We start from the raw sequence: 17,079 nt of genomic DNA on the forward strand, positions 1-17,079 counted from the left end.
GAGGGGTTTAGCGGGGAGCTTTGCTCGCGCTCAGCTTGCGCTGCCGGCTGTCAGTCCCGGTTCCTGCGCCGCGAGACCTTCCAGTAGAGCCACTGAACAGAGAGAGGCTGGCAGGGAGGAGGAGGGAGGGAGGGAGCGAGGGAGGGAGGGGGGAAGGGAGGCGAGGGGGAGGAGGCGGGAGAAGCAGGCGGGCGCTGACCATTTTGCAAGTGCCTGCCTGGGACAAGGCTGAGGCGCGGCGCGCGCAAGGTGCCAGGGCCATTCCTTTCCCTCCCGGGGGCTGCTTGCGGATGGAGGCAGACCCGTTCGGCGCCTTCCCGGTCTGACCCGTGAGCCCCAGGGGGGCTCTGAAGGGAGCCGGGGTTGGCTGCGGGCGGCGAGAGAGGAGCTGGGACTGGACGGGTCCGAGAGCCAGCGCCAGAGAGACAGAGGGGGAGTGTGCCGCGGCTCGCGCGGCCGAGAGGAGGATGGGAACTCCCTTCCCCGGGCGGCAAATAGATGTCGGATGGAGCAGCAGCGGCCGCCTGCAGTCGCCTGCTTGGAGGGTCGTCGAGAGGCTGGACTAGCGCTGGGGCGCCCGTGGAGGGGGGCTGCGGGGCCTGGCCCAAAGGCGGCGAGAAGCTCCAGGGGTGCCCGCGGCCACTGGGGCCGGGGGAGGGACAATAATCCAGACGGCTGGGAGGGGAGGCGGTGGCTCTGAGCGCGCATCGGGACGCCAAACTTCCTCGAATGCCTGGCCGCGGCTGCAGAGAGAGGAGGATCGTCCAGCCTGGAGGAGTCCTGCGTGAGCCAGCCCCGGAGACAGCCGACAGCCGCCTCCGGGCTCTGATCTCAAACCGCCCTCGGTCCCAACCGAACCTTGTACCTTAAGAGCCTTTCCAAACGAAAGCAGTGGAATAGGATCCATTAAAAAAAAAAAAAGACAACCCACCACAAGAGTCCCTTGAGCAGATTTTTAGGTTTGGAATGAGACGAACCTCTGAAATGCTCTGTCGGGATTTCTCTCCGAGATGCGCACTGGCTTTCTGAGGCAGGGAAGAACTTTCTAACCCACCATCTTCACACCCATCGCCTGGAGACCTGCTCTGGAATAATAAAGGGGGGGGGGAGAGACCCATTTGCCCTTCAGCGCTTTCTCCATCCTACCCCGAGAGGTTGCTTCAGGGAGAAGCAGGGTCCTCCAGGATAGACACAGGAAGGCAGACGAGGGTTGGCTGGCTGGGGTGGAGGGTGGGCTTTTCTCCCCCCCCCCCCCCCCGCAACCTGCACCATCCAGGCTGAAGCCGATGCCCAAGAGAGAAGAATCCGACTCCATGCTATTTTATTTCCTCCCTCTCCTCTTGGGCTATTGCTGAGCGGCCAGGGGCCAGGGCTTCCGTGGTAGAGAGGCAGAACCCTCGAGAGACGCTGGGATAGTCCTGCCTGGCACCGCAGCCAAGGAGGCAAAGGCAGCCCCCGCCTGGCCCGCTCGCCTGGCTCCGGAGGTGGGTGGTCAGTGGGGGGGGGGCAGAGACTCCAGTCGGGGGGATGAGCAGGGCTGGCCAGCGGCTGGGGAACTGACCGCCGAGCCCCGTGGCGGGACCTCCTCCTCCTCGGCGGCTTCTTTCTCCATGAGCTCGGCGGGGTGAACAGGTGCCCCGGCGGCGGTGCGGGAGAGCCGGCCCGGTGCAGCTGTGCGTCGAGGGGTGTGTGTCTCGCACGGGGATGATGGAGAGCGGCGACCGGGACATGTACCGCCAGTTTCAGGACTGGTGCCTCAGGACTTACGGGGACTCGGGCAAAACCAAGACGGTGACCCGTAAGAAATACGAGCGGATTGTCCAGCTCCTGAACGGTTCCGAAACCAGCTCCACGGATAATGCCAAATTTAAATTCTGGGTCAAATCCAAAGGCTTCCAGCTGGGCAGTCCGGACGAGGTCAGTGGTAGTGCTGCTGCTGGTGGAGGCGGAGGGAAGCAAGTCCTCTACGTGCCAGTCAAGACCACGGTTAGTAGAGCAATTGTCTGCCTTCTCCTGTAGCCACATCAGGGAGGAAAAGTCGGAGCAGCAGCAGCAGGAGCCACAGAGCTGCCACCTCCCCCCCCCCCCCCCAAAGCTGGCTCACGCTGTTGGCTCCTTCTCCCCCCTCCCTTTCCAAATGGCCCCCCTCCCAGTGCTTCGTTTGCCTGGCACCTTCCCCCCCCCCCCCCCCCCCCGCTTAGGGCTTTGTGAGCCTTCCTGCTTCCTGCCCAACAAATACACACAACACAGCCCTGTAGAATATCTTGTCTTTCCCTCTCCCTGCTTTTGTGGGGGTGGGATGGAGAAGATGTATTATTCCGTCGGTAGTTCTAGAAGGGGGAGGGGGACGGTCGGTGCCATGTCCTCCAGCCACGCGTTGTCCATGCTTAGACGATTTTTGATCGATAGATCCTTCTGGCAAAAGGCCAAACGGGAAGGGCTGGCTGTTGATTTGGGGGGTTTCCCCGGGATATCAGCTTCTTTTCTTTCATTGTTAGCCCACATCCCTGGGCAGCAGGGATATGCCTGGCTGGCTGCGGAAAGAGGACGGCGGGGTAATCAACAAAAGAGCCAGAGGCTGGCTTGCACATGACCAAATGGGGGAACTGCGCTCTCTCTCTCTCTCTCTGAGCTTGCTCAAGTCTCTCAGTTGATGCCATCGCAGAAGTAGAGCAAGCCTTCCAGAGGCTGGAGCTGAAAAGCTAGCTATTATGCTGCGTTGTATTGGTGGCAGACGCTACAGAATTTGCGGGTTTAGAAGATGGGAACTGTTGGTTACAAGTAGGTTGCATTTCCTCGCCAATTCTTGCGTTTTGAGTTTTACATTTAAGCTCGGTTTGTTAAAACGTGTGCAGTGGGGGAAAGTATTCTTTGGTATGAGGGTTTGCTGAAACATAGTCTTGTTACCAGTTGGAATCTTGCTTTGGACTAGAGGAAATGTTGGTGATCATGAAGATTTCGTAGGATTTATGATAATGTAGCTAGGTGCATGTGGTAGAGGGAAATTCTGTGACCACATGCAAGTACCTTGTTCAGTAGCAACAGATCCAGATACCTTTCTATTCCTATATATATCCTGTATATAAAACTATTGAAAGTACAACTATGAAACTGTATTGAGAAAATGGTTTACATTATGAATATGGACTGCAGAACTAAATAGTTAGAATGGCATGTCTTTCTGCTGGCTTTTGAGTTTAAGTTTACCTACAAGAACAAACTTTAAACACAGAATATCATATTACTCTGTGGAAGTTGTTGGGTTTGAGTCTGCCACTGAGCACTGCTCTTGTGCAAAAACCACTTATCCCTACAAGGGACTGCATCCACTATAAAGTTATGACTACAATATTTACCTTAGTTAAAGTATTAATAGCCATAAAACCAAAACTATAGATATATATTTTGGTTTAATCAGATTGCTTTTATTAACTTTTCCCTTCACTGGACCAGGTTTTTTATTTGTGATCAACAGATTTTATTTCTCATAGCGATTTTTTTTTTGGCTACTGTATAGGCAAAGCTAAATAAAGTCTTATTTTTCTGGGACAAGATGTAATTAACTGATAATTTCGATTTAACAAAGATAAATTTGGGTTCTTCAAAAACTCCATGTGTTTATGCCAATTATTCTAAAAGAATATTGAGTCTTCCATTATTTAGGCTCTTGATACTGTCACAGTTCTGTGGCCATACTTTTTCATGATATACTAGCTGTTTCACCTAAGGGGTTATCTTCTTGGACTGGACTGGAAAATTCTGTACCTGTCACACTTATTTTAAGAATTTATTCTTAACAGATATGAAGAGAGTAATCATGAACAAGTTTACACAGACTCCTACTCAGCTCTATTCATTGGGGCTTATTTCTGGGAAAGTGTTCTTAAGATTCTTCTGACTGTTATTTAGGTCAATATTGCAGAGGCATCATGACATAATAATAAAAATATATCATGAAACATTTTTACCATTTTTGTGCTCTACATTAAATGGACATAATTAAGTGTAGTCATGCATGAAATTATGCATGTTACACTGGATCATGCACAGTATGCATTATTGTGGTTCAACATTCTTGCTTAAGATTTTTTTTTTAAAAAACAGATTTTCTGCATTTTAGTATTTGGTTTCTGTAATTTGTTCCACTATGGTATAAACTTAAAATAGATTGCATAGCACTCAGATGGCTACTGAACCACTAACTTCATACCTTTTGACACTAGAGCTAGTGATGTTTAATGACATTTTCAGCTTTATCTAAGGCATACTGCATATACATCAATGGTTGACTTTCCAAAGTGATTTTAATTTTCCCAAGCCTTCAAAGTGTATGTGAGTAATCTTATATTACTCTCTGGCACCATGGGCAGATACTTTAGTTGATTTTTCAGAAGCTCACCATGTCATCCATTCCACATAAGTTATAAAAGGGTTTAGTCACTTATGATCACTCTTGGCTGAAATCAGCTGTTGATTGCTGCATACAGCTACTACACTGCATAGGACAGTTAACTTTCAGCCCCTTGTACTAAAACAACCAACAAGTTTTTTTAACCATTTGAAAAGCCAGTGTAGGTAAAATATATTTTTCTTTACAGTCATTCACCATTGACAATTATGGTTAAAATAAACACACCCCTTGTATTTCATATGAGACATGCAACAACAATTTTAATGCCCCCATTTGGCTAACAGTAAGCAAATGGCTAACAATAAGCAAATGCTCTTCATCTTCATTGTCTAGAATTGTTCTTTCCTTGAAGCTTTAAGGTTTGTTGCTAAGCTTTGCTGTCAGCCAGAGAGATTTGCTCCTGAAGGTTCTGTAATCCACTGCTGCTGGTAATTAGACATTATTACTGCTGCATTAAAGGGAAAGAGAGAAGGGGAGAGGACATGCTGAGGCTAATTAACTACTTGATTCTAATGAAAGAAAGAGAGACTGATAACAGGTGGGAGTTTGCACTGGAACAGACTAGACACACAACACAAGCTTCATTGAAGCAAGGACAACTTACAGGCTTTCAGTAGCAGACCCCTAGTCTGTTTATTAAATGGCTGGACAGTGAATAAAACACTTGGTCATATAGTTCATCTTTCTTTGCCTTTTGTTGCTTAGAGAACAATCCACAGTCACGGGGTTTAAGCAACAACATACAGAGAAAGGGAACATTTAGCTTGTTGAATGTAGATTTAATTCATTTCAGTGTCTTGCTTCTGGAGAGCAATAGAAGCAAAGCAGTCTCTCAATGTTCATATCCCTCTGTAGTGTAGGAGATACACTTTTGGTCACCAGGCAACAACATCCTGCAATACAGCCATTTTATGTTTGCAGTGGGACAACACACAGTGGAGTATGTACAGCTCAGTGAACAATATACCTTTGCTACTCTTTTCTCTTGGTTATATTTGTCATCTCTTCTCTTTCATTAAGTCCAAATTGAACTTTAGAACAATGGTGAAATGATGCCTAATCAAAAGGCCTTACACTGAAGCATTAGGCTGGGAAATGGTGCCAAATGGTTGACAAGGAATAATATAAAGTTTTAATAGTTGGTATTCACTATCACTTAGCAACTTGTAGCACCACCATCACTTAGTAATAGAACCTGTGATGCAATTTTGTGAATAGCTTCTTTGAGATCTTTGACTGCTTGATGCACTTTTTTCCTGAAAATAAACTAGAAAGAAGGAAAATTCAGTAATATTGATAATGCCATAATTATATTTTGCCATTTGAAGCCACATGTTCAATTTAAATTAGGAGGGTTATTCTTTAAAAGATTGTAAAATGCTGTATGCAGAATAAATTCAACATAAATAACAACTATCAGCGCTTTTTTGGTAGCAGGAACTCCTTTGTGTATTGGACTATACACCCCTGATGTAGCCTATCCTCCAAGAGCTTACAGTAGGCCCTGTAAGAAGAGCCCTGTAAACTCTTGGAGGATTGGCTACATCAGGGATGTGTAGTCCAATATGCAAAGGATTATTATTTAATCATTATTTAATATCTATAGTGTAAGTAAATCTTGGCCAGCTATAAGTCTACAGAAACTATGGAAAGTCAAGTTCCTGTTTTATTGATATCCATTAATATCAGAAGAAATACACAAGTTTCAGAAGAATATGTCTGCATTAATAAGTTCAGCTAATTAATAAGGCAAGCTATGCAAGAACTTTCTAATGCCTTCATTCGTGCTCGAGTGACCTTGCTTAAAAATATATTCTCATGAAGTACACTTTGTCCAGACATAGAATCATATAGTTGGAAGGGTCCTCCAGGGTCATCTAGTCCAATCCTTTGCACAATGCAGGAACTTCACAAGTATCTTCCCCTGACACATACATCCCCAGTGACCCTGCTCCATGCCCAGAAGGGACACTACAGTACTCTCCTGCCTTGTAGTCAAGGAGAGTTCAAATATTACAAACGTATGTGTGTCAGAGACAGGAGTAAAGTTATGTGTGTGTGTGTGTGTGTGTGTGTATATATATATATATATATATATATATATATATATATATATATATATACATATACATACACACACACACACACACATGCATGGGGAAAGTTATCACACTTTTTCAGAACTGTGTGTAATGAAGATGTGAACAATGAAGTCCAGAATTCTTTAGTTGTCATTTTAAACACAAGTTTTTGTTCTGGAAAAAGTGTTGGGAAACTGACACTTTAAACTTTGTGCTAAAATAGAAAACATGCACTAAGGGTATACAGTTAACAGTGTGTGTAACATAAAGAGTTCAAAGTCAGATCTGGCACTACAACTACATTTTAGATTATGCTGGTGTTGTGTTGCTGTTATTTTATGGTGCTATTACAGGTGGCTGCCACCTCCTTCAAATGTTTAGGATTGTGGAAAGGGTTGGTAACCTCCAAGTGGGGTCTGGAAATCTCTCAAAATTGCAACTAATCTCCTGAGTTTTTCTCAGAGAAAATGGCTGCTTTGGAGGGCGGGATCTATGGTATTATACCTTGTTAAGGTCCCTCCCCTCCCCTAAACCCACCTTTCCCAGGCTTCCTCCCCATATCTCCAGGAATTCACTAACCTTGAGTTGGCAACCACAATGCATGATTGCTACAAACTTTCCTCTGTAATGTGCAGAGATAGCACTGAAAACTAATGGCATATGTGAAATACATACCAGTATAGAAAACACTTTAACCTGAACTAAAGATCCATATGGAACTAAAGGTCCATACCAGAAAGGACATCAATTTCACTGTGAAAATAGTACTGAAAGTTTGTGTAAATATATCTTGACATTCACACACAAAATCATATCTTTTTTATTCCAGATTAATTACCACTGAATTATCTGTCAGTGTTGGGGATTATCTATATGCACATAAAGAATGGATGAAATTGTAACATTGTGCCAATGCACATTAGGGATGTGCACTTGGATGTAAACAAATTAAAATATACCCAAAAAAGAGTATCGGTATTTTTGGGGTATATATGGATCTGAATACACATCAGAGAATCTCTGCCAAAGATGGTAAATTTGATAATGAATATATCTGAATATATTTAGGTATATTCAGGTATATCCACAGCCAGAAGTTTAAACTTTAAAACTCTTTAAGATCTTTAGCACCCTCTTTTTTTGCTGGTTTCCCAGGCAACAGAAGGGAATGGAGAAGGTGGCAGTTGTCACAGGCAAATGGGATCACATGTTAGAGAGAACTGATGTTAATATGTGTGTATGTCGGTGTCTTACATGTCTGTCTGTCTGTCTCTGGTTTTGCTGGGCCTCTGTGAATTGCCAGTGGTTCTGTTAGGCTTGCAAAAGTGCCCTGATTATTTAAGTTTGTTTTGCTGGGATTTTCTAGTTTGGCATAGGTTCTGTTGGGCTTGCACTGCCACATTGGCCCTGGGTTCTGTTGGGCTTCTGTGGATTTACACTGCTTCTGTTGGGCTTGCAAAAATGCCTACCCACTAAAGTTCTGCTAGGGTTCTCTGCTTTTACATTGATACTGTTGGGCTTGCCACATAGATTTATGGGTCTGCTGGGATTTCCTGGTTTTGCATTGTTTCTGTGAGGCTTGTTGGTTCTGTGTGCATAGGAGACATTTTACCAATGGTTGATGCAGCATGCTGAAGTGTGTTTTGCTCTTGGTTTCTGCTCTGGAGAAAGCATGAAAAATTTCTCCTATTGGAAACAATGAAGAATGGGTGGAGGCACCTTATTCAGGGGCCCACAGAATCAGACCCCTTGACCCAATATACTTGAAACTAGGGGATCTTCAGAGGACAGGTACCACCAGCTCCCCAGCAATTTTGATGTCATTAGCTTTTAAAGCAGCCCTTCCACCCCTCCCCCCCGAAAGTTTTCCCATAGGGAACAATAGAGTCAAATAATGTTGGATTTTCCCCCCTCCCGCCCCAGATCTAAATACTAAACCAGTTTTGGACTCTGAATAACTTGGAATATCAATATTTTTCTGATATCACAATCCTAAAATTGCCAGGTTTTTTTTTTTGCAAGGTATAGATTCCTAATGCCTATATCCAACATGGTAGTGTAGTCTTCTCAATAATCTGTCCTCAATTTCTACAATAATTCCTAATATGCCCTACACTTTGTATCCCATCCTATTTTCTTCTTTTCTCAGTTCTAGAACCTTTCTTTTAAAAAGAAAACGGGTATGTTTGATCAACTGATATCTTTTGACTTAGCTTGAATGAAAGAAAAGCTTCATTATGTAATTATGTACTTGTTTACTTAATTATCCCTAACTGTTCTTAAACTATCTTTCAAGGCACAACTAAGTCTCAGAAAATGAGAACACATTTTCTGAAGAAAAACTATACCTGTAAACTATATATGAAGAAAAACTATATCATCAAACTAATTTCTCTTCTTCAACAATTTGCTGTCACATTTTTATATTTTATTGCAGTCTCATTTGATCTATGAATGGTGATAAAAATAGGCAGAAATGGACAGATATAGAGTTCTAGGCAAACAACATGGTAATCCAAAAATACATTAGTTGAGATTTATGGTATAAGCTCATTGTGAAGGGAGGGGTCTTGAAAAAATATAACTTTCATAACTATCCATGGCTGGTGTCACCTTTTCTGAGATGGGGCAATCGGGATTTGGGAGAGTATTTCCGATGTGATTATACTATGGATTTGAATAATAGCACTGCAGTACTTGTGGTTTTGATTTTAAATTTTAAATGTTTTCTTATTAATGATACTGATTATACTTTTTGCACAGTCATAGTGCACTGAGCTAACATTTTGGGTTATAACCCAACAGTTATTCCTTCCTGTTTCAATAGTTTATACACCAGAAGTATATGTATAAAGTGTATAATTTTTTACCCAGCATGTATAATTTTATATTTAATTAGATAGATCATCTATGTTTTTTGTTGCATAAACACAGCATTTGTAGGAATAATTTTGTTGTTAATAATTGGTGTGGGATTTTACTATCCTGAGTAATTTTATCTGTGAACTGTTCTACTTAGCTAGTCATTCCTTACTCTGTGCAATTATTAAAGTTAAATGGCATCAATCCCAGTATATATCCTTGGAGTGACCCACTCTTGACTTTCTCCCTTTATTCCTACTCTGTGGTTCCTGACCTTTCAAAACCTGATGCTGATCGGTAAGAGGGCTGTTCTCTAAATTTAACTGTTAAATTTAATTTAGAGTCCTTGGTGTGGGGCATTGTATAAAGCATTTTAGTAGTATATAATCTCTTCTGGGTAACAACATTTAAATGTTTGTTGACACTATCAAATACATTTTACCTCATTTTCTGCTACCAATTGCTGATAATGTCATTAAAGAACAGCAGATTGAAGACAGATCTTTGGAAGACTCTAGTGCTTAGTTCCCTACATTGTAAAAACTGACCATGTATTACCACCACCCACTTTCTTTTAAAAATTAATTACTGATCCATAAAATGACCTATGCTCTTATTCAATAACTGCTAGGTTTTTAGGAGCCTTTTGTGATGTATATATAATGTTTACTACATTACCCTGTCAACAGGCTTGTTGATATTCTCAAAAAATCCCAAAAATTCAATGAAGAAAGATTTCCCTTTTTAGAAGCTAGGATTGTTCTTCTATACTAGCCAAATCAAGGTTGAGGGAGATGGGAGGAGGGGCAAGGACTTCTACCACTTCCCCAACTTCACTTGCACTCTCCTCAGTACCCACTTCCTTCTTTTTGCTGAAGCCACTGCCATGGATAGAATAAGGGAAGAGATGGTTTATTTTTCCAGACTGGCTCATGGCTCCTGCTTTCCTAACCTGAACACTGTTTTTTAGAAGGAGGTAATGAATATACATAAGAAAACACAAACCTGCCTTATACTGATCCAGACCATTGTTCTAGCAAGCTCAGTCTTGTCTGCTCTGATTGACAGTTGTTCTCTAGGTTCTAAAGTAGGGGTCCCCAACCCCCGGGCCTTGGACCAGTACCGGTCCATGGCCTGGTAGCAACTGGACCATGAGTTCTATAATTATTTCATTTTATATTGCAATGTATGATAATACTAAGATGACAACATTGGATTTATATCCTGCCCTCCACTCTGAAACTCAGAGTCTCAGAGCAGTCACAATCTTCTTTACCTTGTGAGGTGGGTGGGGCTGAGAGAGCTCTCATAGAAGCTACCCTTTCAAGGACAACTCTTGTGAGAGCTATGGCTGACGCAAGGTGATTCCAGCAGCTGCGAGTGGAGGAGTGAGGAATCAAACTGGGTTCTTCCAGATGTCTGTGCACTTAACCACCACACCAAACTAATAGATATAAAGTGCACAGTTGTATCATTCCGAAACCATCACCCCCAGTCCCTGGTGCTAAAAAGATTGGGGACTGCTGTTCTAAAGAATAGGCCTTTCACATAATTTCCTGTTTGATCCTTTTAACTGGAGATGCTAGGGATTGAACTTGCATGCTCTAAGCTACAGTCCCTCATCATGGTTTCACCCACTTTAGCCTGTCTAAAACCAGAAGCAGACTCCAGAATGGGGTGCATTGATGAGAAGCCATGTGTGACAGTAATGAACGGGTTAACAAGAAAACTAAGGACGCATAGAGCCTGCGTCAGACGATCTGAGGGTGGGGGTCAGAGTGCTCGGAACTCTCAGAGGTGATTGACAGCTAACGGCTGAGGGCAGTTAGTGTCAGACGGAGTCTGAGGGAGACTGCTGAAGAGAGCAGTTGGTCTGAGAAGGAGCTGAGACAGGAGCTGAGGAGAGTCTTCGAGAGAAGCAAAGCTCACTGTTCACTCTATAAAGACAGCCAAGGGGCTGTGTGTGACTAAAGGAGAGGCACAGTAAAAGACCTGAGAGGTCACAGACACAGATACACGTCTCTTAAGAGCTAAAGAGGTGGTTGAGGGAAAAATGTGGGTCTAGAAGTCTGAAGGGCTGGGAGAAGAGACACCAGTCGACTTAAAAGACTTGGAACATTATACCCAAGAGGCCAACCCAGAATAGTGTTGGAGAGTGAATCTATATGAACTGTGAATCTGAGTGATCTAAATGCAATTGATATTATAAAGCCTGAACTACGAAGAAACTGTTAACTGCTTGAGATACAATATAGCCCATGTATATATTTCCCATTCCCCAGTTGAAGACGGTGTATGTATGTTAATAAATTTCTGTGGTTTACTTTAAAGTTCTCTGGTGCCAGTATATTGGGAAAGCTATCAAAGCTGCTGTGTGTCATGGGTGCTGGGGACCTTGCAGAAGAAGCTGAGCCTGCAGAAGAAACTGTGCCTTTGCCACCTGCACCAGTGCCCCTGCCTCCTGCTGGAGAAGATCCAAGCCCCCCCTGCCTCGCCCTCTCAGGTGGCTCATGTGCGTGACCGCCTTCGTCAGGACCTCAGGGATCAGAGGAGGGTGGCACGCTCACGAGCAAGACGCTCCCTGAGCCCTGAGTTTTGAAAGGATTCTGGCCCTTCTAGGAGTGAGGATGCTTGAGTCTCAGCAGGATCCTGGCTGCCTCTCTGAGCCAGCAATTAGCCCAAATGGGCAACAGACAGCAGAGGGCTATATAGCTGTGGGCTTTGGGAGGAGGCTTTGTGGAAGCAACTAGTCACTTGCCTGATGTTCTAGCATCCACTTTGGCTTTTGACTTTGGCTTCTGGACCCCCTGACTTTGGCTTTGACTTTGACTTCTGGACCCCCTGACTTTGGCTTCTGAACCTCTGACCTGCGATACCTGGACTGTGATTTGGTTTTGGCGCCTTGGACCCTCTTTGCTCACCGGCTACAGACCTTGGACTTTGCCTGACCCGGCCCCAGCCTGTGACACTGTGGTCCCCTACCTATAAACTGAGTTTATATCCATCTGAAAGCAAAACAAAACCCCCGAAGAGACTAGTATTGAGAAATCCATATTACACCCACCCCTTGAGTTTCCTAGCCATGAGGTAAAATTCAAGAGGAAGAACTGAGGCTGAAGAGGGACTGGGGTAGCCATAAGCTGCATATGGAAGCGATACAGTGAGAGGCGCGCTGTTATACCATGTCACAATGCCTCCTCTGTTTACCCTTCCTGAACCAAGCTCCTGGGTATTTATTTAGGGGGAAAGAAGAGTATCACAAGAATATTGCTGTTCCCCCCTGCAACCTTGACACTACCTTGAGAAAGAAGAAGAGATACATTTACTCCCCCCACACTTCACTGTCTACTTATCTGTGGTGTCTGGGCCACTTAGTGTTCAAGCTTTCCTCTCACTGCCATGATGTCCTCAAACTGAGTGTTATGCTTTTCTTTATAGGCATTAATGGCATCTTGACGGCACCACTAGGGTAGGCGCTAAACAAGCTTCCTGACCTTGGCTTTTTGGGGGGTGGGGGGTGGGGAGAATGAATGCCTGATCTGCATGTGCAGGAAGGACTTCCATATTGCAAGAGCCTTCTGCCCAGAGACATGTCACAAGCTCCTATAAAATCTTTGTAAGTATGGACTGGACCACTCAATATCAGGGATGGAAAAGGGGAGTTCAAACTTGCTGTTCTATGCATAGCACTACAGTGTTAAGGCTTCTAGTGTCCTGGCTCCAATGATGAACCTCCTGATGGCACCTGGTTATTTTGGCCACTGTGTGACAGAGTGTTGGACTGGATGAGCCATTGGCTGATCCAACATGGCTTCTCATGTTCTAAATCACTGAGGGCAAGAGCCACAGAAAACTTGTGAATTTCTAACAGAACATAAATTGACAGAAGAAGCGAGAGTATTTTGGGTACATAAAAAGCAGTCATACACTTTCAGTGGATTCAGGATATGGGCAGTTTTAAAATCTCTATAACTTTGTCATTTTACTTTGGTTGTTCCTGAAATTTAGACAGATTAAATTAATGTACAGGTATATCCTCAGTGCCAAATGCCAGAATGTTGAGATAAATGATCTTGATTTTATACGATGGCTTCATTAGTTAATTAATATACTTATTTATTTATTAGAGCCCAGCCCTTCTCACTTTGCTCAGCAACCTAGAATCATAGAGTTGGAAGTGACCTTCAGGGTCATCTAGTCCAACCCCCTGCACAATGCAGGAAACTCACAAACACCTCCCCCTAAATTCACAGGATCTTCATTTCTGTCAGATGGCAATCTAGCCTCTGTTTAAAAACCTCCAAGGAAAGAGAGCTCACCACCTCCCGAGAAAACCTGTACCACTGAGGAATTGCTCTAACCGCCAGGAAGTTCTTCCTAATGTTGAGCCAGAAACTCTTTTGTTTTAATTTCAACCCACTGGTTCTGGTCCTACCTTTTGGAGCCACAGAAAACAATTCCACACCATCCTCTATATGGCAGCCCTTCAAGTACTTGAAGATGGTGATCATATCACCTTTCAGCTGCATCCTCTCCAGGCTAAACACCCCCAGCTCCTTCAACCTTTCTTCATAGGACTTGGTCTCCAGACCCCTCACCATCTTCATCGCCCTCCTCTGGACCCGTTCCAGCTTATCTATATCCTTCTTAAAATGTGGTGCCCAAAACTGAATACAATACTCCAGGTGAGGTCTTACCAGAGCAGAGTGAAGCGATATTATCACATTGCGTGATCTGGACACTATACTTCTGTTGATACAGCCCAAAATTGCATTTGCCTTTTTAGCCACTGCATCACACTGTTGACTCATGTTCAGCATATGACCCCTAGATCCTTTTCGCACATACTATTGCTAAGACAAGTCTCCCCCATCCTAAAACTATGCATGGGATTTTTCCTACCAAAATGAAGAATTTTACATTTATCCTTGTTAAAATTCATTTTATTGGTTTTAGTTCAGTTTTCCACCTGTCAAGGTCATCCTGTACCCTGTTTCTGCCTTCTACTGTATTTGCAACCCCTCCCAATTTAGTATCATCGGCAAATTTAATAAGCATTCCCTCTATTCCTTCATCCAAATCATTTATAAAGATATTGAACAAAACAGGTCCCAGGACAGATCCTTGAGGCACTCATTGCTGCATATATGAGCTTTGCACTTGCATACTTCATGGAATTACCCTGGCCATATTTTTCTCCTATATTGACAAGTATTTTGAATATGTTTTGTCTGACAAACAATAACTTTTTAAAAAGAAATCAATAAGAACAATAGAACTGAAATAACATGCTTTATCCATTTGAGAAGCTATGGGTGAAGCTTTGTTTCAGCTTGCAGGAAGACTTCAGTCTTGGCAGAAGTTTTTACAAACAAACGTCTAGTAGAATTCCAGTGGTTGCCAGGACAATCATTATTTTTTTAAAAGTTCACTCTTTAAAACGTTTTGGGGTTTGAGTTTAATTTTTGGGGGATTCCAGAATTATTTGGGTTGCATTATCTCTATGAGGGATTTTTTTAAAAAGCATTGGAGTGGCTTTTTTCAACCAAATGACACCAAAATGTCAGGAGACAAATGCTGCTTGTCCACTGAAGACTCCCTGAGTTTCAAGCAAATTGGACCAATAGGTCCAATTGTATGGGCCTCTGAACAAGGTGCTCCCAGACACCCTGCTTGTCTCCATTGTTTCCTATGGGGAAAAATTCAAAAAGTCAGTAGCCAAACACTCACAAGCAACCATTGGCCAAAAACTTCCAAATGCAAACAGAATCAACAAGCCCAACAGAATCAACATCAAACCAGAGAATCTCTGCAGAGGTGTTGGCCAAAGTGGAAAGCTGAACACAAGTGTCAATCCAGAGAATCCCAGCAGCACCCAGAGCCAATGTGGCCTGCACAACAGCACCAACAGCTCTCCATCACAGATGCTGTTGTTTCTTCCCACCCCTGTAAAGAAGAAATTCAGAAGCAATACAGAATGCATGTGCTGAGCCTGTTTTGGGGAAGGGCAGGATAGAAATCTAAAACAAACAAAAAAAATAATAAAACCTTCAACAATATATTAAATAAATAAATATTTAGGTGCTTTTGTGGGATCTGCTTATTCTTGTTTTAAATTGAATTGCCTGTCTCTTAATATCTCTTGTTCAAGTGATATTTGTGGGGGTTCGTTATGAAAGTGGCAAGAGCAATATTTTTGGTACTGTATTTATTTTCTGAGCACAGGTACTCCCTAGGCATGTTCACAAACCAGGATAAAGATGGTTGATGTTGGTTCATGGTTCGTTTGATTGCTTGAACTGGTGATTCATGTTGGTTTGTGGTTCATATGATTTCCTGAACTGGTTCATGGCTCATTTGGTTTGCGAGGTGTAGAACAACCCCTCATGAGTTAGGGATACCAAGCTTACCAGGAGTCTTTAACTGGCTCTTCTCCACTTGCCCTCCAAGTTTGGTGAAGATTGATCTGGAATGTCCTCGCACTTCCCCTCCCCAAAAGCAGGTGTTCCCAGAAATCTCAGCTTCAGTTCTCATGACAACTATCTCTTCTTTCTTCATGCTGCAAAGTGAAAGCAATTGAGTCAGGGTGTCTGCTCCCATAGAGCAGAATGGGAGCTCCATGATTGGCTCCCAGAGCTTCCAATCAACCTATGGACAACTTCTGTAGGTGTTTCTATGGCTTCCAGAAATCCACCCCCAGGGTTGATTAGGAATTGATTGAATCAGCACCAGGATGTCTGGAAAAACAAACTGCAAAAACAAACCAAATGAGCCACCAAGGAAAACAGGTTGTTCATTTTCGGGTTTGTGCATGGCGTGACCAAAAGAACTGATATGAAATGAACCATGAACTAGCTCAGCCAGTTCGAAAGCATCTATTCTTCGGTGCTTAGCCTTCCTTATGGTTGAGCTTTTACAGCCAAACATTGCTACTGGGAATACCATTGCTTTGACTATATGGACTCTTGTTGGCAGTGTGATATCTCTACTTTTTATTATGCTGCCTAGGTTTGTCATAGTTTTCCTTCCAAGGAGCAGGTGTCTTTTAATTTCATATAATAAACACAACTGGAACTGAAGTACTCAATGGATATAAAGAAATCACTGGAAACAATGTAACTTTCACAAAACAGTGTACAAATATATTTAATGCAAACTGAATTGAACAAAAAGAACAGAACGCTGAGTATACAGTATAAGTAATGTCCCCACAAAGTCAGCAAGAGGCTTTTTAGGTCCTCTTCACTTTCTGCCATTCTGGTACTCCTTTTTCTGTAACTCTGGTACTCCATAATCCAGCGAATGTTGGCAGTTTGATCGCTAGTTCCTCTACCTCTTCGAAACCCAGCTTGTACTTCTGGTAGTTCTCTATCCACGTACTGCTGAAGCCTAGCTTGTAGGATCTTGAGCATGGCCTTGCTAGCATGCGAAATGAGTGCAATTGTGCAATAGTTTGAACATTTCTTGGCATTGCTCTTCTTTGGATTGGAATATAAACTGACCTTTTCCAATTCTGTGACCACTGTTGCATTTTCCAAATTTGCTGGCATATTGAGTGTAGCACTTTAACAGCACAATCTTTTAGGACTTTGAATAGCTCAGCTGGGATACTGTCAACTCCACTAGCTTTGTTGTTAATAATGCTAAGGCCCATTTGACTTTGCACTTCAGGATGTCTGGCTTGAGTTCAGCAATCACACCATCATGATTGTCAAGGACACTGAG

At 43.3% G+C, this 17,079-nt stretch overlaps 1 protein-coding gene across 3 annotated transcripts in view; it reads left to right on the forward strand.

The window, feature by feature from the left end:
• The first annotated feature begins 1,650 nt into the window (after positions 1–1,650).
• NOL4 (nucleolar protein 4) overlaps positions 1,651–17,079 on the forward strand; it is a 262,828-nt gene continuing 247,399 nt past the window's right edge. For 2 of the 3 annotated variants that reach the window (XM_060243837.1, XM_060243838.1), the window contains exon 1: positions 1,651–1,986. In XM_060243837.1, coding sequence (XP_060099820.1) covers positions 1,705–1,986 — 282 coding nt within the window. In that variant the 5' untranslated portion in view covers positions 1,651–1,704. Of the gene's footprint in view, positions 1,987–2,621; positions 2,782–17,079 lie in introns of those variants that run through there. The other variant, XM_060243839.1, reaches the window with a different exon arrangement.

Source organism: Heteronotia binoei, chromosome 7 (genome assembly GCF_032191835.1).
Source record: "Heteronotia binoei isolate CCM8104 ecotype False Entrance Well chromosome 7, APGP_CSIRO_Hbin_v1, whole genome shotgun sequence".
NCBI lineage: Eukaryota > Metazoa > Chordata > Lepidosauria > Squamata > Gekkonidae > Heteronotia > Heteronotia binoei.